Here is a 25,957-nt window from a genome sequence, read left to right as displayed (position 1 = left end):
ATGAGCGCCACTGACGGTGTGGGAGTGACAGCGGCCGACCTGGAAGGACAGACCTACGTCCTGCACATCTACCCCAGGCTGTCCCAAGGCACAGGGTCATGTTGCACCCTCCAGGTCACCGCCGGGACCACGGCGGCCACTGTCACCCAGAACGCAGGGGCCACATTGGGCCTGGACATGACCCGGTCGTACGCCCTGCTGGAGGTGAGGCAGAGCGGAGGGGAGGAGAGGGTCCTGGAGGCCGGGGACCAGCCCGTGGAGAGGGTCCTACTCTGGCCTCCAGAGGCCCAGGATCAGCACCCCCAGAGCCAGGGATACTTTTTCATCCTACAGAGCGCAGGTGGACCAATGACCGAGAGCAACGATGACCTGTGCAGCCTCTCCACCTTGTCCGAGGACAGCATACTGGACACTTTACGGCAGCGCTTCTACGAACAGAAGATCTACACCTACGCCAGTAACATTCTCATCGCCATGAACCCGTTCAAGTTCTTGCCCATCTACAACCCCAAGTATGTGAAGATGTACGAGAAGCAGCCGCTGGGCAAGTTGAGCCCTCACATCTTCGCCGTGGCGGACGTGGCCTACCACACCATGCTGAAGAAGCAGGTGAACCAGTGCATCGTGATCTCGGGGGAGAGCGGCTCGGGGAAGACCCAGAGCACCAACTTCCTCGTCCACTGCCTGACGGCCCTCAGCCAGAAGGGGTACGGCTGCGGGGCGGAGCGGACCCTCCTGGGAGCAGGCCCTGTGCTGGAGGTAAGTCACTGATAAGAGAGGCTAAGAGTGACTAACCCCGTCCCCCGTCCCCCATCCCCATCCTCCCTGGTTGTGAAACATAATGATAATATACGCCATTTAGCTGAAGCTTTTATCCATTTACACATTGCAGTAAGTGCATAGATTTTTTTCCCAGCATGGCCTGGGGTGGTCCAGTGGTCTAGCACCGCGGTCTACAGTGCACACTACAGGCCTGATGACATGCCCTCTCTCCCTTCTCCTCCTCCTTACTCTCCTGTCTGTCTTCACTGTCACTATACAATACAATGAAAAATATGAGTGGGACTGCCCCCACTCAGAAAAAAATATGGTCCCAGCTGGAATCGAACTCCAAACTTAGGCGTTGTTAGTGCCATGGGAATGTGGAAACCGGAGTGCAATATCAACAGCAGTGTATAAATAAGGGCTGAGTCTGCAAGTTTGCATATCCATGTTTTGCATGAGTCAGTGTCAGTCAGTCCGTACGAGTGTTTGTCCGTGCTTGTCCTGATTAGATGTTGGGTTTGAGGCTGTTGATAACGTCTGGCACAATTGAGTGTTGTAGTTGACGAAGCGAAAGCTAGATGGATGTCATGCATGAAGAGAAGGTCTCTTATTATTAGAATATTAGGCTAGAATGATTAAGATCTTGCATCCTGCTTATGTGCTGAGTGAAAGGGATCTTAATAGTGGGTGTTTAGCAGTTGTCATGGTTGAGGCTAGAGGGCAGGAAAAGAGGAAGCAATCATAAAACTTGGGTCATGGAGACATGGGTAATACCGTGGTTTACCAGTACACAGGCTGAAGGACTCACGGTAGTAACAGAGTTTCTGGTTGTTGTTATTGTTTTTTGTTTTTCCTAGAATATAATATTTTAGGGCATTTCTGTTTTATTGGAATAGAGAGAGTAGATATTGACTAGAAGGATGAGTGAGAGAGAGGAGGGATGACATACAGGATATGAACTAGGAAGCCACATGCAGCAAGGCAGGAAACAAACTGCGCTACTGTTTACATACACCGAACATAAAACATATAACCCCCCAACCCACGATAACCACGCACATCTATTCTAATCACACCTCTATTCTAATAAGTAACAGTTTACTGTTTTAAACTACCGTTTAGTACGGTAGTTGGTTTGTTTGCTTGTTTGTTTTTCTGTCAGTTGGACATTATTCTCTGCCTGACTGCATTCCATCTGGTGTTTGACTAGAGTTGGTGGAAGAAGAACTCCCTTCTCAGAGGATTTCCATTCCTCTTTTTTCTTCAGAAAATTACAGTTTTTTGAAACACCTACCTAGTGTCCTTTTGACCCTCCCTGTTTTTAGGACCCTGTACTTGAGAGAGAACCAACCCACTAATTTTACATTTTTAAAATGTTTGTTGGTGTTTAGCAGACTCCTTTGAATGAATGAATGAATGAATGAATGAATGAATGGTCTTTATTTGTCATTGATATAGTACAGGTACCAAACAACGAAATACTTTATCCTTAAGTACTTTAATAAAATACTTTATCCTAAGTAAGTGAATCATCGGTCATCACTCAGTCAGTCAGTGAATCATCAGTCATCATAAGAAAAAGTCATTATGCTAGGGCCAGGGGCCATTCACTGTGACTTTCACTTTTGTCCATTTACTGTGACATTCACTCTCACCATAACTACTAGTGGAGATAGATAGATAATCTAGGCAAGACTTATGCTTGTCCTTTTTCAATAGCATTGCTTTGTTATTGATCACAATCTTGCCAGTTCACTTTGACCTTCAGTTCTACACAGTACCAACTACCATTCTGTTCTTTTTCATGAAGACGGCTTATTGGTCAATTTGAGCTCTCAGCTTTAGACCCCTGCTGCTTGGTTTTACATGTTAGTATGATAGCATTGATACTAGCCCTTTATGCTTTATGTAAGAGGCTGTCTCCCACTATTTAGCAATCACACCACTTCCCATACACTGTAGATGCAGCCTCTGTCAAGAAGTGACAGATTATTCCCCCTATCTCTATGAACAGGTCAGACAGGTTTCTCTGAGTTTTTCCCAAAGCTATTTTCTCTTTTCTCTCTCTGCCTGATCTTGGTCTTTTTCAGCCACATGCGCCTCCTCCTCCATCGCTTGTCAAAGGCTTGCATTTGCATAGCTTGAGGAGAGGAATGTGTTTTGCGTTGGTTGGTGGATTTGATACACCAATTTAATTAACAGGAAATAGGTTCAAGGGGAAATAAATCTATAGTGTTTTAACAATTTCCCACAAGTATAACTGGTAGGGCAGCTCAACCTGACAACATGTGCACTAACTCAAACCTAATGTTCCATGCAACCAGAACAAAAGAGAGAGAGATTAAACAAGAACTACAAGGCCTTTTGACTACCAGAAGTGGCACATTTTGATCTTTCACTATTGTCCAAGGTAATTAAGTTCTCATTATTTCAGAATGTGTTGTGAAATTACTCTCACTGTAATGAGGAGTTCCTCTGCCTTCTTATGAGTCATTAGTGTTGGTTCCCTTTTTACTAAAAAAATAAAAAACTACTTTTGTCTTTTGCTGACATCTAAAACAAATCACAAACCAGAAACAATGGAAACGTGTAACAGCTGAAATATGTCTGCTCTCATTTTATGTAATGGTCTTACATTCAAGCCTGAGGTTTCAGTTTCTATGTGAGTTATAGTGTGAACTATGAATTGAAAGCCAGGAAAACAGGACAATGGAGGGGCCATGGCACTTTACTCTGGGGAGGAATGACTGTAGAAGCTGATTGGCTGATTATCCGGCTAGGGGTAGGGTGCTGCTTGGGGTGAGAGAGCATAGCCCTTTAGCACCACGGGGAATGTGCAGCAGGGCGTTGTCGCAGCATAGAGGGAACACCAGAGAAAGTAGAGAAACAAGAACATGTCAAGACAGGCTTAGCCAGGTTATCTGACAATCCCTCCTCCTCACCATATAGGAAGCCCCTCCTCTGTCTGTGTGTGTGTGTGTGTGTGTGTGTGTGTGTGTGTGTGTGTGCGTGTGCGTGCGCGTGTGTGTGCGCGTATGCGTGCGTGCATGCGTGGCCCTCCCTCTTTCCCTCTAGCCAACTTTCTTTCCTCTTTCACATATTTCAATAATATGGTGGAAAATGGAAGACATATTTGAAAGATAACTCAGAACAGAACAGAACAGAACTAGGGAACATTCCACAGCCCCTGCTGTAGCAACTTTGCGGTGGTTGTTGTGTGCCTTCTCGGTAGAGAATAGATAGTATCTGTATGCTCAGAGACAGCAGTGCACTATGGAGCCCAGGGAAGGCCAGGCCCAGGCCTGTCAGGACAAGAAAATGCACTAGCCCACGTCGTCTGAATCTTCCGACACGCTGGCCGCCTGAACTAAGCCTAATAAGCCTGCGTGGGTGTTAATGAGTCTGTCGTTGGTTGTTTTCACACACGACTAATGTTGTTATGACGCATGAACCCCCATCTTTTCTGAGATGTATCCAAGTTTCGGTTTCATTCTCAAAAACTGGTGCATTTCCTACAGCACATAGGCGACGCTCCCTCTGCACCAATCCCTCTGCACCGTGGCTGTCTGTATCCTTGTTTCTGTGGTTACCATGAAATGCAGTCAGTCCTTCTCAGAATGGCATACTGTCATCAAAGGGTTTTGTGACTACTAACCATCTAACTAACCACTAACCACCTTGAAAACAACTGTCCATCATAGCGGTCAACCAAATGAGATAAGAGTCGTCCTAAAATCAAGGTTACATTGAGACATCTTCCGACCCTCACCTCTACGTCTCCTAAAGACACCCGCTTTCCCCTCTACTGTGTCCCTAGAACTTCTATTGCCCCCTTTGTACTGTTTCTCAGTTTCTCCAGAAAAAAAAAAAAAAAAAAAAGGGTTTAGTAGAAGGCGATAATAGGGAGAAGGTTTTTCCTTCTATCAGTGGCCCCGGGCCCGAGCTAGAGTACTCTTCCTGCAACGAATGGTGGACTGCTGATTCACATGCTTAGTATTCAAATGTATTGATTGTAAGTCGCTTTGGAATAAGGCGTCTGCTAAATGCCAAAAATGTAAATGTAAATGTACATTGTACCCTTCTTTAATTAAATACTTGTAGAGCTACAACCCATTTACTCATGGCCTTTCTAAACAAATGTATTGTATGTTTTATGCATCCCATATTTGGAATGTTTCTATCTGCCAAGGAGTTTGTTTGCAGCGTCTCAAAGCCTTTGCCAACCAGTTTATCTAACTGAATCATTCTGTGTGTTTCTAAACAGGCCTTTGCCAACCAGTTTATCTAACTGCATCATTCTGTGTGTTTCTAAACAGGCCTTTGGCAACGCCAAGACTGCACAGAACAACAACTCAAGTCGCTTTGGGAAGTTCATCCAAGTCAACTATCTAGAGAGCGGTGTAGTAAGAGGGTGAGTGAGTCACTGGTTATATTCTTCATAGCAACACATGTCTTCGCTTGGTCGTTTCAAAACCAAACCTGAAAACTGTGACACTTTAAAATAATGTGAAAAAATACTCTTTGTGCAATATGACAACCCTAGTTGACTATCTGTGCAGTATAGTACAGTGGATTGTGTACATAGCCTTTATTGATGTAAACCAGCTCCTTACCTTCTTGTGATTTTATGCATTTATGCTTTTTCTAAAATTTGTTTTTTGTTTCCCTTTCCTAACACCAGGGGAGCCACCCCTCCTAAATTTCGTTGTTTGGTACCTGTACTGTAGCAATGACAAATAAAATAAAGTCCATTCCATTCCATTCCAAACCTACTGTACCCAGTTTACCCACTGCTCCTTCAGCAGTTTTCAGGGTTATTTTGCTGTAACCATGTTTGGTTGGTGTTTGTAACCAAAAATGTCTTCATTAATGAGTTTCTGGAGTGAATGGGATCTAACTAATGGGATCTGTTGGTTTAAGAGACGGTTCAGCCTATTTTCACGATTCTCTGGTTCTGGATCTACTTTACTACCGCAGCACAGCCTAAGTTTAGCAGTGCGAAATTACATAAATGTCTTCATAGAACACAAGAGAAACAAAATTTAAAAATCTTATATTTAAAATGTTTTTTAAAAATACAAATAAGGCAAGATAAATAAAGTGGCAATAGTTATAAGAGACGAGTTAGACAAATGACAATAGTGGTAAGAGACAAATAAGACAAGAGACAAATTGATCAATACAATAGTGGTAGGAAAAAAATTATAATAACAATAAAGTGACTTGTGTGTGCTTAAGGGTCCATGTACGTTGGGTGTGCTTAGGGATAAATACTAGTCATTCTCAGTAGGCTTGTTTTCAGCCTGATCGCCTGGGGGAAGTAACTGTTGGTTAGCTTCTTCGTTTTTGTCCCTGAAGGCTATGGAAGAGTTTTTTGGACAACATCATCAGCTCGAACAGACTGTGGTTGATCCTCCAGGCTTTGCTGACAAACACCGTTTGTGGTAGACGTTCTGGATGGAGGGAAGCTCACATCCACTGATGCTTTCGGCTGTCCGCACCACCCTCTTGTAGCTATGCGTGGCCGCGCAGTCGTGGGTGTAAAAGGAGTACAGGTGGGAGCTCAGAGGGGTAGAGATCTTTGAGCCCATCTTCACCACCTGTCGCCAGTCCGACAGGAAGTCCAGGATCCAGTCCCATAGGTCAGGCTTAAGGCCTAGGTCTCTGAGCTTGGTGTCGAGCCCGGAGTGGACAATGGTGTTAAATGCCTACGAACAGCATCCTCACATAGGAGTTCCTCTTGTCCAGATGGGTGTGGGCGGAGTGGAGTGTTGTGGCAATGGCGTAGTCGGTGGAATCTGTTTTTCATGTAGGCAAATTGGTGGGTGTTCAGGGTGGGTGGTAACATGCTGCAGATCAGAGCCTTGACATGCTTCTCAAAGCATTTGCTCACGATGAGAGGCATTCTCCTTGTTCTTTTTTGGAATAATGGGGGATGATTTGAAGCTGTTGGGGACAATTCCTGTGGAATGAAATCAATATGAAAATAAAACAAAAGCAGTCTCTATAATCGATTTTCTCAGAACTGGAACTAATTCCTCTTAGACTAACACATAGCCTCATTGGACAGGCACTCGACTGCAGTGTGATTACTCGCTGTGAACCAAAAGTTACCGTTATTCTTATGGAATTCTTATGGAAACCAGGAAGTATATGTGACAACAGATTATTGCAAAACGACATTGTTTGTTATTACAATAAACTAATTTACAGGTTTGTCTAGTATATAGCCTCTAATAAATTTAGTTTGAAGTTTACTCTGAGGAGATTTTGGCATGTAATTTCAATAATGCTAAACTCGTTAGCAAATTGGAATCCTGTCCATTAGAGATGGTTCTGCTAACTGTTAGCCTGTGCTAAAGTAGATAATAGGGAATTAGATAATCTTTCACTACTGGCCTATGAGGACAACTCAAAGGGTAAGATGATATTTCACCTAAACATTAAAATAGGCTGAACCATCCCTTGGGTTAATAAGTGTGGTTGCTTTCAGTGTCACAATCAAGTTCACCTCTTTTCATATCCTTTTTTCAGTTCCTTTTAGATCAGGAAATGAATCAGAGCTGTATTGGTTCTGTAAACATTAACTTTCGGTTTGTCTCCATTGCAGGGCTGTAGTTGAAAAGTACCTGCTGGAGAAGTGTCGCCTTGTGGTCAGAGATAAGAGTGAAAGGTATGGACCAGCAATGAAGACATGACCTTTACCTCAGCTAGTGAGGCCTCATGATAGCAACTATTATGGGATGGGATGACTCGGTTTGTTATGAAAGTGTATGAATGAACCACTCCTCAAGTGGTACTCATTCAATTGCTTGTTATACTATTATTACTCTAAAGCGTAACCCAAAGCGTGTGGAGGTATTCAGTAGCTGAGCAACTATTAGGTTATAGAGAATGACTCATGTGTACTAATGGCTTGATTGACTGAATGTCGCTATGACCTATGACCTCCAGAAACTACCATGTGTTCTACTATCTGTTGGTGGGAGCGTCGGAAGAGGAGCGGAAGGAGTTTCACCTACTACAGCCCGAAGATTACTTCTACCTCAAACAGGTACTGTAGGAATTTCACCCGTGTGAAATAAGAGGTCTTATAGTTCCAGAAGGGTTCAGTCAAGTAACAAGCTCTAATATAAGCAAAATAGTATCCGTTTCAGAGGTGTAGCTGAAGCTACCCTTATTCATTGTTTACATACGCTGTCTAGAGAGACCTGTTTGGTAGCATTATCATCGATCACATTTCCATAGAGTACTGTACTGTAGTACTCAGTCACGCGGAAAGTCTGGGGAAATACCTTTGTATCGTATCAGATTAGTTTGAATAAAATTCTAGGCTGTGTTCCAATCCATTGGGATAATCCTGATTTCCCTACGCACTGAGTAGAAAAATTGATTCCTCCAATGAAGGTGCATGCTGTTTCATGCGATCTGTGAGAAGTATAACTGCGGGGATACACAGCCTCACTCTAAAAACGTTGAGAGCCTTAATCTTGCGACTCCCATAAATCTCAAGCAGCATTTTATCCCCGTCAGTGCTGGTCGGAAACTGTTCAAAACTAACTCACAAACACGGCCAATGACTGTAGAGAAGACTGGCTGCTTTCCCAGTATAGTGTACACCTGTTGTTCCCTACTGTTACGCCCAGGTTGCACGTCACTTAAAACTTCATATTTGAATTCCCTACGAATTGGAATCTCTTAAAATAGTTGAATGACTGCCAGATTGGAACACACCCTTGGACTACAGTCAGTTTAGAGTAACACTGATGGCCAGTTTCACAGACAAGGCTTAAGCCTAATCCTGGACTAAAAAGCATCTTCAATGGAGATTTTACATTGAAAGTGTGATTTAGTCCAGGATTAGGCTTAAGCCTTGTCTGTGAAACCGGCCCATAGAGTATTAGGATCTCTCTTTATCTTGCAGTACACAATATTGCTATTGTGAGAAACATATTTATAATGAAAGATAAACAATAAAAGATGTGGAGAGTTTAGCGTCATTCGTAGTTCCACTCTGAAGCACCGATTGCATGTTTGTCAAACTGTAGTTCAGGTCAACAGTTTAGGTGGTCAAAGCATGTTTCTCCTTTGGCTTCTCTCAAGTTTTTTTTCTCTCTTTTTCACTCTGCAGGAAAACTTCCATTTAGAAGATGAGGAGGATCTCAGGCATGAGTTTAGGAGGCTTCAGCAGGCTATGGAGATGGTCGGATTTCTGCCCGCTACCAAGAAACAGTAAGAGAGAGAGAGGCCTCGGCTGAAATAGTTGATCTAGTTAAAAAAAACATCATCTGCTAAACATCATCTACCATGCACTCAATATGAATGTTACGGCGTCACCTCTTCCTGAAAAGCTTGTGTCACACGTCTGAAGACGAAAACCATGTGTATATACAATTATACAGTTACTCTCTCAGAATTCCTTTGCCGTCTTGTGGCAGTAGCAGGTTAGAGCTTGTCAGTCCTATTCGGGGGGGAAAAGGCAGAAAGCATTCCAACAAGCCCCTGATCGCTTCAGGGATTGACATGCATAGTTTATTTGTAGCTCTGAAACGATTGCATTGATGAGTCTATAAAGTCTCCTTGAATGACGATGATGTCACACTACACCCGTTCATTCATCAGTATTCTGGATCAACAAAGTCATCAACATCGAGGCTCAAACAGGGGCAATATGAATCAGTTAAAACATCTACAGCCTGATGTGCCTGCCTCATTTAGAATTACTGTAAATGCATCCAGTGACACCAGCTCCCAAAAAATGCAGGTCATTTTGCCACTGATTCCAAGCAGAGGGAGCAGCATACTTAAAACAGCTTTTTTCCCAATTCAGTACAGACTTTAGGGACAGATAGTAGGAATAAGTCCTGGGATCAAAGACAAAATATCTTCCCATACTTTTCTGAAGGATGTAGATCCGTAGGTAAGATGGAAGCAGACCAAGAATAGCCTTGTAAATAAAGAAATATGCCAGTGGTTAAGTCTACGGGTGGACAAGGCACACCATCCTACAGGTGTATTGTGTTGTGTAGGGAGGAATGGAATTGATTAGAATAATGATATCGATTCTGCTTATCGATTCGATTCTTCAGTTTGAATGTAATTTGAACATTAATTAATTAATTATTAAAAATAAAAATAAAAGATGCAACTTGTGTGTGTTGACTTAAACAATTAGTTCACTTAAACAATAAGTTGATATAACTCAAAGTGTGTGTGTGTGTGTGTGTGTGTGTGTGTGTGTGTGTGTGTGTGTGTGTGTGTGTGTGTGTGTGTGTGTGTTGTGCAGGATCTTCTCAGTCCTGTCTGCCATCCTGTACCTGGGTAACGTGGTGTACACCTTATCAGAGGAAGGCCATGTCCTGGAGGTGGGACCTGCAGACGTCCTCTCAACACTGGCTGACCTCCTCAAGGTGACATGGCCGCTATGGAGTCAGCTCTGTTACTGATCATCAACATTATACTTCTTACTAAAATACATATACATATACCGTTTTTTCTGGGTGCTCATTTTGGCCAGTTGACACATTTCCTTGTAGTGTTGCGTTTGTCTGAACATCCTCGTCTATAGGTCAAACAGGAGCTGTTGGTGGAGGCTTTGACCAAGAGGAAAGCAACTACCGCCAACGACACACTGGTTCTACACTACACTGTCAAAGAGGTACTAGAGATTCTAAGACCACTTCCAATTCCACTGTTCCTCAGTGAAGTAACCTAGTGTATCTATGGACTTGATTGATCGTGTTAGCTTTGCAGAGAGTTGTCACGTCTCATTGCTGCTGCTGTTGTTGTTGTTGTTGTTTTTGTTGTCATCTCTAGGCCACAACTGCCCGGGACTCCATGGCCAAGTCTTTGTACAGTGCCCTGTTTGACTGGATAGTCCTGCACATCAATCACTCCCTTCTCAACAAGCGAGACATGGAGGAGTCTGTCTCAGTAAGACATCTTTCTCTGCGTGGTTGAAGAAGGAAACATTTAATAATCATTTGAAAAATTGGTGACAGAAGCGCTCTTGTTTAGTTGACAAAATGCAGAGGGGTAATTATGAACGGATTTATGAACGGAATTTGATCTTGTTCATTGACAGATGTTTGTTTGTTTTTAGTGTTTGTCCATTGGTATCCTGGACATATTCGGTTTCGAGGACTTCCAGAGGAACAGCTTTGAACAGTTCTGTATCAACTATGCCAACGAGAAACTTCAGTATTACTTCAACCAACACATCTTTAAGCTTGAGCAGGTGAATTGGGCCTCTCTCTGAATCCAAGCATATAAAATCCCTCCCATTCTTCAAAGAGAGAGAAACAGTCGTTCTCTTAGCATCAGTGTTGTTTAATCAAGCCTGTGTTGTATTTCAGGAGGAATACCAGAACGAGGGCATCACCTGGTACAACATAGATTACACTGACAACATGGGCTGTATTAACCTGATCAGCAAGAAACCCACAGGACTGTTCCACCTACTGGACGAGGAGAGCAAGTATGTCCATAAGAACTAAAGTGTCTCAATAGTGAATTCCTCCCCTTAAGTCCTTACCTTCACCTGCACTGATCTAAAGGTACTGGACAGGTGAAAACGGTGTGAGTGACTGAAAAAGATTAGGATCAATGCAGAGATGTTTGAATGACTTGAATTGTTTCCTCTCTCTCTCTCTCTCTCTCTCTCTCTCTCTCTCTCTCTCTCTCTCTCTCTCTCTCTCTCTCTCTGTCTCTCCCTCTGTCTCTGTCTGTCTGTCTGTATCATCAGCCTTCCCCAGGCCACTGATGATACCCTGTTGGACAAGTTCAAGCAGCAGCATCAGGACAACCAGTTCTTTGTGCCTACCCCAGTGATGGAGCCTGCATTTGTCATCCAGCACTTCGCTGGGAGGGTCAAATATCAGATCCAGGTAGGAGGAGGGGGGGGGACAACCTTTTTATGCTGCATTGTTAACAATTACCTTTGTAAGATAATTGCATATGCACCCCTCTCGCTGTACTGAAGAATGGTCCAGCCCATAACACAGCTCGACACTCTCTCCCTGTCTGTCAGGATTTCCGTGAGAAGAACACGGATCACATGCGTCCGGACATCGTAGCGCTGTTACGCAGCAGTGACCGGGCGTTCATGCGTCAGCTAATCGGGTCAGACCCGGTGGCCGTGTTCCGATGGGGCATCCTCCGGGCCACCGTACGCATCATCGCAGCCTTCAATGAAGTACGCCGCTCCCGTCGCCGGGTAGACTCAAAGTCAGGTATCTGCTCTACCAGCGACCCGCTTCTCTTGGAATGCCCTCTTTAATATCACTCACTGCTTTCGAAGCCTGAGCCATAGATACATTTACACGTTTACCATTTAGCAGACGCTTTCATCCAAAGCAATTTACAATTAGAGATTACAATGACAGTCCTGTCGAAGATGAAAGACAGAGAGATGGTGTGGAGAACTTAGGGTAACTGGAGTAACTTAGTCGCTAAGTGCCTTTACTCAAGGGCCCACTACCGGTGGTGTTCCCAGGAGGGATTTGAACCAGGTGGGATTTGAACCTTCTGATCACCAGTCCAACTCACTGTCCCCCTAGGCCACCACTAACCTTGGTATTTGACCCATCTAAGATCTACTGTTTCTAAAGGTGCTTTTATGGCTCTGTTAGACCCATTCGTTTACTTTTAACCTCCTGGATCATGTCATGATGATTAACATGAACCTCCATACAGGTGCAAAGAGACGCAGCTCTCGTCTCTCTCTGGGGGAACTGAGGAAGAGGCCCAGCTCTATTCAGAAGAGGTTATCCAGGTAAGGAAGTCTGAGAACTTCTGAACTTTGTTTCTGCATTAAACAGTGTTTCACTACCCCTTATATCTCTCTGGTTGGTTAGGTTATTGTCAGTCCTGCAACAATCTTCACACATTGTAAAATAACCTAACCAACTAGTAGGAAGATATTACTACAGTATTACTATAGTAATTTTGAATAATTCATGGTGTATTAACCAGTGTTGTAGTCGAGTCCCTAAATCTCGAGGTCGAGTCCGAGTCCTGGACTCGAGTACTACAACACTGGTATTAACGGTATAAGTGTTCATTTCTGTCCTCTACAGCCTCAGCTTGCTTGACTTCTCCTTTGAACACTCTGACGAGACACCTCTGGAGATGTTCGAGGACATCTTTGCCAACTATGAAAAGAGAAAGTGAGTAGTGATTCACACAGCTTTGCGCCTTTCAACAGTCCTTAAACAGACGGAGTCACTGTGGACTGGCAGTGCGTCATTTCCCGGCACACTTCTTCTTTTGTCATCAAATCCAGACTCTCACCATCTCTCTGACCTTTCATCCTCAACAGGAAAAGTAAAGGCCACCGACACAAGCAGCTCATCCCTAAGGTAAGGTGTTGGACCCTGGGTCTTTCTGGCTGCTGCCCTTCCTATGCCTGTTATGGGGCGCTTAGGTGGTGTAGTGGATTAAGCCCTGACCATGTACCGCAGGGCTCCCGGTTCGATTCCAGCCGCGGACATATCCTGCATGTCATCCCTTCTCTCTCTCTCACCTATCCTTCCTGTCATAATCTATACTGTATCTGTCATTAAAAAGAAAAATATGAGTGGGACTGCCCCACTCAGAAAAGAAATAATATATATATATATATATATATATATATATATATATATATATATATATATATACAGTATATATATACTATGCCTGTTATTACACCATGTCATTGCAGTTGTCAAAGCTTGTGTTTAAGTACTGTATGTGATGTCCCATAGAACCTGATGGATTCCCGCTCCCTCAAGCACATTGTGGGTCTCACCCTGCACGACCGCACCACCAGGTCTCTTCTCCACCCCCACCAGAAGAAGAAGCCTCCCTGCATCAGCGCTCAGTTTGAGGTCTGCTCCCCCCCGACACTAAACCCTGCTCCATTTACAACTGATCAGATTATTCAATCACGTGGCACGGGGTGGTTCCAGTGGTCTGGCACCACGGCCTACAGTGCACACATATGGCCATGTTGGCATGGGTTCGAATCCGGCTCTGACATACCCTCTCCTCCTTACTTTCCTGTCTTTCTCCACTGTCTCTATCCAATCCAAAAAAGTGGGACATCTCTACTGAAAAAAAAAACATTTAAGATTTATTAAATGATGCAATTGATGGCATACGGTATATAATGCTGGTAAGACAGTGAGCTGGACTGATGGGATGTGATGTGATGTGTGCTCCAGACATCCCTCAATAAACTGCTGGAGACCGTGGGGAGAGCTGAGCCGTTCTTCATCCGCTGTATCCGGGCTAACGCAGAGAAGGTAGTCATGAACTCACTTGATGATCACTCAAATTGATTGTATCAAAAGTTGTATATGGATTCAGCACAGTGTTTTTGTGTGTGTGTGCGTGCGTGTGTGTGCGTGTGCGTGTGCGTGTGCGTGTGTGTACGTGTGTGTGCGTGTTTGTGTGTGTGCGTGTGCATGTGTGTGTGTCTGTGTATGTGTCTGTGTATGTGTCTGTGTCTGTGTGTGTGTGTGTGTGTGTGCGTGTGTGTGTGTGTGTGTGTGTATGTATGTGTGTGTGTGTATCTGTGTGTGTGTTGCAGAGAGAGATGCTGTTTGATAAGGACCTGGTGCTGCAGCAGCTCAGATACACAGGCATGCTGGAGATGGTGCGCATCATGAAGTCAGGCTACAGCGCCAAGTACACCTTCAAGGTGGGCTACAAACAGTGTTTGGATAATATGAAGTGTTGACATTCAAAAGGCACCAGAGACGGTACCAGTTGATACTGCTGTGTATTGAGTCATCCTGTTGTATATTGAATCATCACCACAAGAAGTGTTGTATTACGTGTAATGTGTTGGTTGATTATGTCATGTGATGGTTCTTGAAGGAATTCCTTGAGAAGTTTAGAGTGTTGCTACCAAAGGAAGCAACTACAGCACCTGAGGACATAGCTATGCTGCTTCAAAAGATGGGCCTGGAACAAACCACCTACCAAATTGGAAAAACCAAGGTATAGAAATATCATATATTCAGGCTACATGTTGACTGTCCCTCCTAAAGACCTCTTCATCTCCACTACCCCCCTGTACAGTTTCTCTACTGTAAATAAAACACATTTAAAAAGTAATCCTTCCTTCTAGCTTTGTGACTGCCAATGGCCCCTGGTCCTCACATAGATTAGTTTTTCTTATGATGACTGATGTATAGATGATTCACTTACTTCAGACAAATGTACTTGTAAGTCGCTTTGAATAAAGGCGTCTGCTAAATGTCAAAATGTCATGTAAATGTAAATCATATCACCTCATATCACATTATAGTCAAGTTTATTGTTACTGACTCACTGTACGAGTAAACCATGGTGGCCTCCTATTGTCCCGTCTAAATGTCCGTTGTCCGTCACATCTGCCCAGGTGTTCCTCAAGGAGAAGCAGAGACAGTGGCTCCTGGACACCCTCAACAAGGAAATGATACGGCACATTGTCACGCTGCAACGCTGGTTCCGCGCTTGTTTGATCAGGAAGCACTTCCTGTACAAGAAGGATGCAGCTACGATCATACAGGTATGCATGGTATTAACCACCACATCACATATATACAGTATAGGGTACCAGGACCTAACATAGCATTGTGTTTGACTGGGACATGGGAAAAGGAGTGAAACGGACTCTGACTCTGGTCGTTAGAATTCCAAGAGGGATTGTGATGTTTCTCCCCCATAATTCCCGGTGTTGCAGCGCTGCTGGCGGGCGTTCCGTGATCAGACCCGTAGCCGTGCTGCCACCGTGATCCAGGCGGCGTGGCGCAGCTCCCATGAGAGGGCAGACTACATGCGCAAGCGTGGCAGCATTAAGAAGATGCAGGCCCTGGTGAGGAGCCGCTCCGGACGTACGAGGTAGTAACGCAGCCCATCTGACTCTTACTTATAATCAATATAAAGTTAACTTGACTATTATAACATGGAAATCATCTAAACACCTGCTCCAGGCTATGCTGAGGCTCTAGAACCTAGAAGGTTGTTTTCACTCCTATGTTCAATGTTCACTACGTCATTTTCATCGTCGGACTGTTAAGGTGACTGTAAAGTGGTGATGGTGCTCACTGGGTCCGTCCCTCTCCTAGGAGTCAGTCCCAAGAGGAGCAGAGAGGAGCAGAGCCGGCTGAGGGAGAGAAGCCCAGGCCGGTCCAGCCTCAGAGGACTCTGGAGACCAGGGGGCTGAGGAGGCAGCAGGGGGTGGAGCACAGCCCTAACAGGAGCCCTAACAGGAGCCCACACTCAGGGTCAGGGTCAGAGGTCAACGAGGAGAAACGAGAGGGAAGAGGGACTCCTCCTCTTAACAGACCGTTCTCTGTTCCTCTGGACACCCAGTCCTCCAGGGACAGAGAGGAGGACTCCACCAGCCACTCCCACGCCGTCCAGCGCCACCCCAACACGGAGGAGATCAAGGAGAAGGCAGAGAGGTGGAAGGAGAGGAGGAATGACGGATCACCTCGAGACGACTCGAGCCCTGAAATCCGTCATCCGAGGGATAAACGGATACAGGGTTTGCAGTAAGTTACTCCGGAGTGTTTCTCTCCTCCGCCTCAGCTTTCGCTTCGATTAAATGTCCTTAACGTCGTACGGAATCTGCGGCTCGTCTCGTCACTAAAGCTTGACTGTCTTTCTTCCTCTACTCAGGGAACGACGAGGGAAGTCCGTGTCTATGGACAATGTGTCCAAGATCAGCTCCTCAGGCTCAGCCTCAGGCTCTGACAGCTCCCCTTCTACAGCTGAGGTACTGATGCAGCTCTAATTACAACCTTGTACATGTTACATACCTCATACATGTTTGTCACATCTACACAGGTCAGCAAGACATTTGCTATCAAGTCAGTTTACACATACACTGTATAACATCGGTGAAACACACGCTTCATCAAACAATCGCCTCTCATTTGCCTAGTTGTCATGCAGTATACTATTGAGGGAGTGCGAGATTGGGGCTTGCAAATTCTTGTATGAAGTATATATTTTTTTACAGTCACTAACGTCCTGCTGCTATGCTGGATGGAGTAACGCAGGCGATATGACCTTGAGAGTCTCAGTCTTGTCTAACTGTGTCTCTTGACCACTCCTGTCCTGGCCCGCGTACTGTAGGACAAGGTGCAGGTGCGCTACCGCAAGCGGCCCAAACGCAAGCGCCGGTTAGCCCACGCCCGCAGTGGGCTGATGTTTAACCTTGCGGGGTCCAAGGAGAGCGAGTACTGGAGTTACCCCTTGCCCCCTATCAGCCCCGCAGGGCCCAGGGGGACCAGCCGCTCCAGTGTCGACGTTCGACAAAACCGCAAAACCCTGGTCCAGGTACCGACCACTGCCAACCAGCCTGACTCACAGTTCTATGAGGAAAACTTCAGACGACGCTGCCCTGTGCATGAAGGCTTTGCATGTGTACAAGGATACTCATCTCACCGGCCGACTGGATGGGGCTGCAGTGTGCAGGGTCTGCTAACTTCAGCTCTGCGGCCCGCGGGGCTGAGAAACTGAGCTGTAGCCACATTCATCCATCCGCTGCCACTGATTTGTGGTGCGATGGCTCTTTGCTACAGCTCGTTTCTGACCTTTTTTGACACAGTGTTTAGCCAGTTTAGCTAAACGATGTACAGTTCACAACACTGCAGTATGTTACTGGTCAACTGTTATTTGTGGGGTAGTTCTTCAGGTGTTCTTGGGTGTATTCTCTCTTTGAAGCCTTCACCATGAGGGTGAAAGGGATTGCAGTCGTTTAACTCAGCAGATCATGGGAGTCAATTAAATGCCATTCTGTTGACCATGTAAATCTGGGAGATAACAAAATGTTGTTTCATATTCTATGCAAAATGCAAAATTATCGCTAATATATGTGTGTCCTGACTACAGCGTTAGATAGAGGCCGTTATCAAATACAGCAAAAAAGGTCACGGTTCAGGTGGTGATAATGCTCTACTGGACTAGCGCATGATGCTGAATGTCTAACCAGTGATGGGAGGTGTGCATTCAATGTTCTTCTGGTTCCATTTAAGTGCTATTGCTAATGTGTATTCCCTGTTGGTGGTGGTGGGGAAATCTGTGGGATTCCTGACCGATGAGACATGGGTGTGGTTGCTGCAGGGATCTTGGTGGAGAATGGGGATAAGCTGTACTGTGGCTGGCTGGGCGTGTGGGCTTCACTGTCTGAAACATGGGTCTCCTCCCCTATACATCAAAACGGCATGATATGAATAAAATAATAATAAGAAAAATACGATTTCTCCTGATTTTAATCATCAATCTTTTCCTTTGCAGACACCTAAGTTCCTCATACTGCACGTTGACTGTTCATGATGATACATTCTGATATTTTCACCGACAGGCTATGTGTTGTGTTGTTGTGTTGTGTTGCTGTGTTGTGTAAAAGGTTTTTCAACCAAGGTTCTCCCTTCCAGTTTCAGACACCCACAGACCTTGTTGTAGATGGTACTAGGTTCAGCCTTCCACCAAGGAGAACCAATGAGGACTCAGGAAACCAGAATTCCACCGTATCTCAGCCAACCACTCCCGAAAGGTAAAGCCCCTTCAGCCAATGGGGATATTCTGATTGCGAAAGCCCTTTCAATTTGAGTCGTTTTGAAGTCTTTGCATTCTGTTACATGTGTGAAATGGGTATAGCATTATGTAGTTGCCTCTTTATTGATTACATATGCATATGTTCTGTGTTATGGTTAATATTTGACCCTTTGTATGCCACAGGCTTGGGTTCCTCAGTAAGTTTCTGAAGAAACGGAGGGATTTCCAGATAACTGAGGATGGTAAGCAGACCAAAGTCCCTATAAGAGAAAGGTGAACCCTACACCAAACCTCTCATGGTGTTTGTAACAAACTGCCTTAGAAATGCCTTCAATTCAGGGAGTCTCTCCTTTGCTGCCATCTAGTGGTCTAACAGCCTAATGTTAGAAAGTATCTGAATTCAAATTGATACTGTATGTGTTTAGTTTGAATGAACGTTAGTTTTTGGCTATGTTAGTATTATTTCCAAAAAGGTCAAATCCTTTTATTTTCCAAAGAAAGCCCTCCCGAATGCCTGGCTTATTAAGTAAGAGTATGATATATTGTCCTAACTCTTGATCCTTTTCACCCACCTCTCCCCCTCTACACACACTCATCCATCCTCTCCTTCCCTACAGCCACCTCCCCCTCCAACTCCCACTCCCCCTACAGCTATCGCACATCGAGCCAGAGCCCCAGAGACGTGCGTCGGAACCCCACCATCAAAATAAGCCGGGCCACCCGGGTCTCAGACCAGACCTCTCTGGACCGAGAGATCACCGACAGTGATGAGCTGCGTCACCTGGATGAGTTCCTAGGTGACGTGTTGGTCTTGGACAGATCATGTTTTTATCCTGTTTTCAACACTCTCTTACTCATGTACTGTTAGTCCTTGCTACTTTTTCTTTCTTTTGCACTGTGTTGTTTTTAATCATCTGGCACTTTGAGCTGCATTCTTATGTATGAACGGTGCTATATAAATAAAGATTACTATTATTATTATTATTATTATTATTATTATAGGTAACCAGGTGAACGAGCTCCGCACCAGGATCAAGGAGCTGTCGGAGACGGAGAGCATCTTCCTCAAGGCCACCTTGCAGTTCAGAGAGACCATCAAAAGCATGTACTCTGTCTCTGTGAGTCCACCCTCCTTACCTGAGCACCTTCAACTGAAAGAAACGATTGAGATCTCTGTAGGTTAAAAACTAACATACTGTATGGTGTAATATACAATTATGTGGACTAGTGTATTCTAGAAGAATGGATTGGCACTCGCTACCCGAGGCAGATAGAAACCAAATCGATAGAATTGACAGCATGGCAGTTGCTTTGATCCAGATGGCTAACTAACTCCATCATCTCCGCTGGCCAACAGAAGCCACACGTGGGCTACAGGGGTCTGATGAAGGGCTACCATAACAAGGTGACCTGTCTCGCTGGGCCCAAGCAGAAGAACGAGGTCCAGCTGGTGGTCAACCTGTTCCAGTCCGTCCTGGACGGGTTCATCAGGGGGGAGATCAAACGAGAGGAGGCAGAGCCACCCAAGGTACCTTTGGGCGTTCAAGATCGGTTATTATTAACTGAAATTATTAAATGAAATTGTAATGTTGGTGGGCAATTATTTCCCCCTCTGATGTTCTTATCGGCTTGTTGCAGGTCGTTAAGAAGACAAAGAGGAAGAAAAAGGACAAGTGTGTAAGTTGATTTGCCTCATAGAGCTAAGCCCCTGAGTGAGGTACTCATAGATCGTTCTAGTAGATTGTTCTTTCTCTCTCTCTCGCTGTCTAACATAACCTATGAATAATTTTCAGCCCAGCAGCCCTCTGGGTCACATGTTCAGCACGTACCAGGTGAACATCATGCAGTCGTGTGACCTGTGTGGCTCCTACATCTGGGGCATGGAGAAGGCCTACATGTGTGGAGGTGAGAACATTGCACCTTTCACCTCCTTTTTTTCCCTTGTATTCGAACTCAGAATAGACCCAGATCCGTAATGATCATCGTAACCTTCTCCGCTGCTCTCTTTTGTTTAGCTTGTAAATTGGTGTGCCACAAGAAATGCCTCACCAAAATCATCACAGATTGTTCGACGCGATGTGCCAGAAAGGTAAGCCCTGCAGTTGATTACCACTCTTGGTGGACTTGTTTTAGAGTGCGATAAACACGCACAGCACGATGCATGTCATTGTTGGTGGTTCTGGGAATACAAGACCTGCAGGATTGATTTTGAGGACACTTGGTCTTTAACCATTGGTCCACGCCTCTGGAACAGCCTGCCAGAGGAGCTGAGGGTGTCACAATCTGTAAACACCATTAAAAGACATCAAAAACAAGTGCCCTGCGGTGGCGTAGCGGTCTAAGCACTAGCCACTAGTGCAAGCTGCCCACCGGGGACTGGGATCGAATCCCGGTCTCGCCAGATCCGGATATGGCCGAGGCACACAGGGAGCGGCATATTGAGCGGCCGCTCCAGAGGGCGGTATAGGACTATTTCCGGACAAGGATCCGTCGCGCAACAGCGCCCCCGGGGTGCCCGAATAACGGTGCTGGGCTCGAGGAGCCAGTCAGCTAGTCTGCCTGGCGATCTCCTCTGGGGCTGCCGGGTCGTGCGGCGGATCCTACGCAATAGGCAGGGGATAATTGGATGCTAGGTTGGGTTCAATTGGATACCAAATTGGGTGAAAAAGGGATAAAATCTGAAAAAATAAAAAAATAAAAATGACATCAAAAACATACCTTATTAGCTCAGCATTCCTTTAGTTTGGTTTTATCGTATTGCTGTGTTATAATTGTATTGTCGTATTTTTTCATTTTACTGTTAAGCACCTTTTTGCACGAAAGGCACTATATATATAAAGTTTGATTTCATTTAATTGTCTCTAATCTATCGCAGGACACTAGCGTACCCGGCTCGCTACACTTCGGCGTGCGGGTGTGTGTGCTGACCAGTAAGGCCTACCCTGTGCCCATGGTGATGGAGATGATGCTGGAGCACATGGAGATGAACGGCCTCTACACCGAGGGCATCTACCGCAAGTCGGGCTCCGCCTGCCGCGGCAGGGAGCTGCACCAGCTGCTAGAGACTGGTACGACCTTGTAGCAGCCAATAATGTAATAACTACCGTTACTGGTTGTTATTACAGTAACGTTGTTATTGCAGAGTTTAAGTAATCGCCAACCAAAGCAATACTTTTGGTGACTGTAGCAGTGAAGGACAGCGGGAAGCGGTAGAAATCGGAGGACAAGATCATTGTAATATTGTAATGCATGAGATGGATTGATACCATTCCTTATTCCTTTCCATGCATTACAATGAGCCTGTCATCCAATTTCTACCTCCACCAGCCTCCCCTGTTATACATGTACTGTTACAGAATAATGGGAGTGGTATGTAGGAAACTCAGGGTGGTCACTAGATTCATCTGGGGGAAACAGTCATTATCTGGTTGACTTGGCACAGGGCTGGAGATCAATGAAGTACTACTACTACTACTACTACTACTACTACTACTACTACTACTACTACTACTACTACTACTACTACTACTACTACTACTACTACTACTACTACTACTACTACTACTACTACTACTACTACTACTACTACTACTACTACTACTACTACTACTACTACTACTACTACTACTACTACTACTACTACTACTACTACTACTACTACTACTACTACTACTACTACTACTACTACTACTACTACTACTACTACTACTACTACTACTACTACTACTACTACTACTACTACTACTACTACTACTACTACTACTACTACTACTACTACTACTACTACTACTACTACTACTACTACTACTACTACTACTACTACTACTACTACTACTACTACTACTACTACTACTACTACTACTACTACTACTACTACTACTACTACTACTACTACTACTACTACTACTACTACTACTACTACTACTACTACTACTACTACTACTACTACTACTACTACTACTACTACTACTACTACTACTACTACTACTACTACTACTACTACTACTACTACTACTACTACTACTACTACTACTACTACTACTACTACTACTACTACTACTACTACTACTACTACTACTACTACTACTACTACTACTACTACTACTACTACTACTACTACTACTACTACTACTACTACTACTACTACTACTACTACTACTACTACTACTACTACTACTACTACTACTACTACTACTACTACTACTACTACTACTACTACTACTACTACTACTACTACTACTACTACTACTACTACTACTACTACTACTACTACTACTACTACTACTACTACTACTACTACTACTACTACTACTACTACTACTACTACTACTACTACTACTACTACTACTACTACTACTACTACTACTACTACTACTACTACTACTACTACTACTACTACAACAACATCAATATTGGTAGAAAGTTATTTCATTGCAGTCTTGCTTTTCTGTTTTTGTGTTTTCAGATCCCGATACAGCTTGTCTAGAGAACTATCACATCCACACCATCGCAGGGATGATCAAACGCTGGCTTCGCGAACTGCCGGATCCCCTCATGACTTTCACCCTTTACAATGACTTCCTGCATGCTGTTGGTAAGCCTGCTGCTGGCTACATACTGTACTACATACTGTACATAGTCATACCTGTACAATTTCATTAGACTGATTTGTCTTTAGTCAATGTTTCCCACAGCACCAGTGTTTTGAGGCCATTCGAAACATAGTTGAAAGGATAATATTAGAAACGATATTCAATCATGTTCTCTTGTAATGTATCTATACCTGGGGAGGCTGGCGGAGGTAGAAATCGGAGGACAGGACTCATTGTAATGCATGGAACGGAATGAGGAATGGTATCGTTAACGGGTTCCGCATTCCATTCCATGCATTGACAACGTCCACTGATTTCCACTGAACTAAACCTGTTTGCTCCCCACGTAAAGAGTTGCCAGAGAGATCTGAACAACTTAGGGCTGTCTACCAGAAACTGGACGAACTTCCCTCTTCTAACTTCAACACCCTGGAAAGACTCATCTTTCATCTCGTCATGTAGGGAGTCCTTTCTATTAGCTCTCATTTGTTGTCACTTAATATCTCATTTGTTCAAACACAAAGGATTTCCTATTATGGCCACAAGACTTGTCAACAATGTTATTGATGAAGTTCATCAGATACTTTTACCTTTATCTAGGGTGGCCAAGGAGGAAACCAACAACAGGATGTCTGCTAACTCCTTAGCCATTGTCTTTGCCCCGTGCATCCTGCGCTCCCCAGACCTCTCTGACCCCTTCCTCGGCATGAAGGACGTTGGCAAGACTACAACGTGAGTCACAGACGCCTATCCAGTCCTACAGGCATCATTTACGACGAATGTATGGAGTTACTTTATTGTCACGGGACAGAGTACCCAGGAGAGTCAAGGACAGTCTCAATACAATACAAATATGCACAAGAGTTCTGTACAGTCTGTGGTCAAATGAATCACCAAATGATTAATTTATGTGAATTCATTTCGGACCCCCTGGAAAACAGTAATGATTGTTGCAGCGAGCATTATCCTGGTTAAGCAAAGATGGATACCAGCTGAGACTGGTGGAGGTAGAAATCGGAGGACGAGCTCATTGTAATCCATGTGTTTGACGCCGTTCCTCGTTCCATTCCGTGCATTGCAATGAACCCTGTCCTCCGATTTCTACCTCCACTAGCCTCCCCTGTTAGACATATGAATAAGCTCTTGCAGTGTAGTATCAATATTGTGAATAAAAGGATGCTGTTAGCCAGCACTGACCCTTCCTTTCCACAGGATAGTCGAGATCCTGATCACTGAGCAGTTCAGGCGTTACCACGAGAAGATGCAGGAGATCACAGAGCTGGAGTACGCCGAGGCCCTGGCCGTCAACCAGCTCAAACTGAGGAGACAAAACACGGTGAGACGGGTTCCAGCCATGGGGTCTGCTGCTACATCAGACTGCACCGCCATCAATGGCATTATATGTTCACAATAAAACATTTACTATTATGTATTGTGTTTATCATTTAGAGTAGTACTTCTTATTAGTCCATCCGTTACACAATACTAAAAAAAGAATGTGCCTTTGCTACTCTACTGTGAAGTAGATCATCTCTAACTGAGCGGTGTGGCTGTGTGCCGAGGGTTAAAACTGTTTGTCGAGCCCCGCGGTGGCGCAGCGGTCTAAGCATTAGCCACTAGTGCAAGCTGCCCACCGGGGACTGGGATCGAATCCCGGTCTCGCCAGACCCGGATATGGCCGGGGCACACAGGGAGCGGCATATTGAGCGGCCGCTCCCAAAGGGGGGTATAGGACTATTTCCGGACAAGGATCCGTCGCGCAACACCGCCCCCGTCTGGTGCTGGAGTAACGGTGTCGGGCTCGAGGAGCCAGTCAGCTAGTCTGCCTGGCGATCTCCTCTGGGGCTGCCGGCCACGGGGTCGTGCGGCGGATCCTACGCAATAGGCAGGGGATAATTGGATGCTAGGTTGGGTGCAATTGGATACCAAATTGGGTGAAAAAGGGATACAAATCTGAAAAAAAAAAAAAACTGTTTGTCTGTAACCTGATTTATTTGTTCCTGAAGATTGTTGAGAAGCCCTTCTCAGAGCTGGAGGTTCCCCGCATCGAAATGCCAGCAAACTTCTTAGAGCCAGACTCAGACGAGAGGATCCTGATCGAGAGGATCAAATCCATAAAGCAGGAGAAGTGAGTGGAGAGTCCTCCGGTTCAGCGGGTACAGTTCAGCTGGTACAGTTCCTATGAGCTCTTGAGCTTTGTGTCTTTTGTATTAACTGTCTCGGTCTTGTCTTTGTTAGGGACGACTTGGCATGCAGGTTGCCTGAGCTGGAGCAGGAGAACTCGGACAACGATAACCTGGACTCAGAGTCGTCAGTGAGCTCAGACAGCCTGCTGGAGGGGAGCATTGACTCGGAAGGTCAGTAGAGAGGTACGGTACAGTTACCACAGTTACCGGATCAGTTACCATCCTCTGGGTTGCTTTTCTTCAACTGTTTTCAACTGTTTATTTCTTTACAAGTGGTATTTTGGGTTAGGTTTATTGATAAGTGGAGGTGCAACCCATAACACAATAGAGCTTACGTGGCTCTCGTAATTAACTGTCTATTTAAACAGTAGTGTCGGTGCATACACTTGGTGTTGGTTTGTAAAAAAAAAAACGAGTTATTTTCTACTGGTAGATTTAACTATTGCACTTTTGGTGGTATGGGCTTTCACTCTATCTTTTTTATTGGGACGTTAGCACAATGGTATCAGCAGCAGGTCAACTGTATTAGCCGGGCCCCAATTGTGACAGCAGCTGGTGAAACCGGGAACAAGTCGCCAACCAATCAAAATGCAATGGATTCGGTGAGTAATCCCCACTACTCTACACTAACTAGGTAGTAGTGGGGATTACTCACCGAATCCATTGCCATTGCTTGAGTAGTGAGTGTGTCATTGATTTTCAACAACGCTGAAATTTATTTACATATTTCAGAATAAAAGTCAGTTGGCGACTTGATCCTGATTTCACCAGCTGCCGTCACATTTGACTAATCCTTAGTTTCTGTATCAGGAAGGGTAAACACTGGAGCCAAAGTGCCCGAGTGTCCCCCTAAGCCCGCTGACCTGGCACGGAAGG

The 25,957-nt window shown here is 44.8% G+C and overlaps 1 protein-coding gene across 1 annotated transcript; it reads left to right on the top strand.

Moving 5' to 3' along the window:
- On the top strand, positions 1 to 25,957 carry LOC308172081 (myosin IXb; the record flags this gene model as incomplete). Its single annotated transcript, XM_080546992.1, has 41 exons — positions 1 to 759; positions 5,082 to 5,176; positions 7,376 to 7,438; positions 7,720 to 7,819; positions 8,897 to 8,997; positions 10,052 to 10,175; positions 10,334 to 10,423; positions 10,582 to 10,698; positions 10,868 to 11,002; positions 11,121 to 11,242; positions 11,510 to 11,651; positions 11,795 to 11,996; positions 12,460 to 12,538; positions 12,843 to 12,932; positions 13,085 to 13,124; positions 13,512 to 13,634; positions 13,971 to 14,051; positions 14,339 to 14,449; positions 14,629 to 14,751; positions 15,155 to 15,304; positions 15,479 to 15,636; positions 15,864 to 16,292; positions 16,420 to 16,516; positions 16,885 to 17,082; positions 18,043 to 18,062; positions 18,155 to 18,301; positions 18,487 to 18,545; positions 18,921 to 19,100; positions 19,306 to 19,421; positions 19,661 to 19,831; positions 19,942 to 19,980; positions 20,097 to 20,208; positions 20,319 to 20,392; positions 21,179 to 21,371; positions 22,769 to 22,897; positions 23,248 to 23,353; positions 23,496 to 23,627; positions 24,108 to 24,231; positions 24,902 to 25,023; positions 25,134 to 25,264; positions 25,892 to 25,957. The coding sequence occupies 40 exons, from the start codon at positions 1 to 3 to the stop codon at positions 25,258 to 25,260; spliced, it is 5,580 nt and encodes a 1,859-aa protein (XP_080403118.1). The 3' UTR covers positions 25,261 to 25,264; positions 25,892 to 25,957.

This window comes from Nansenia antarctica (genome assembly GCF_963989245.1).
Source record: "Nansenia antarctica genome assembly, chromosome: 16".
In the NCBI taxonomy this organism is placed as follows: Eukaryota; Metazoa; Chordata; class Actinopteri; order Argentiniformes; family Microstomatidae; genus Nansenia; species Nansenia antarctica.
The sequence above is the reverse complement of the archived record's forward strand: the minus strand, read 5'-3'. Positions and strand labels throughout refer to the sequence as shown.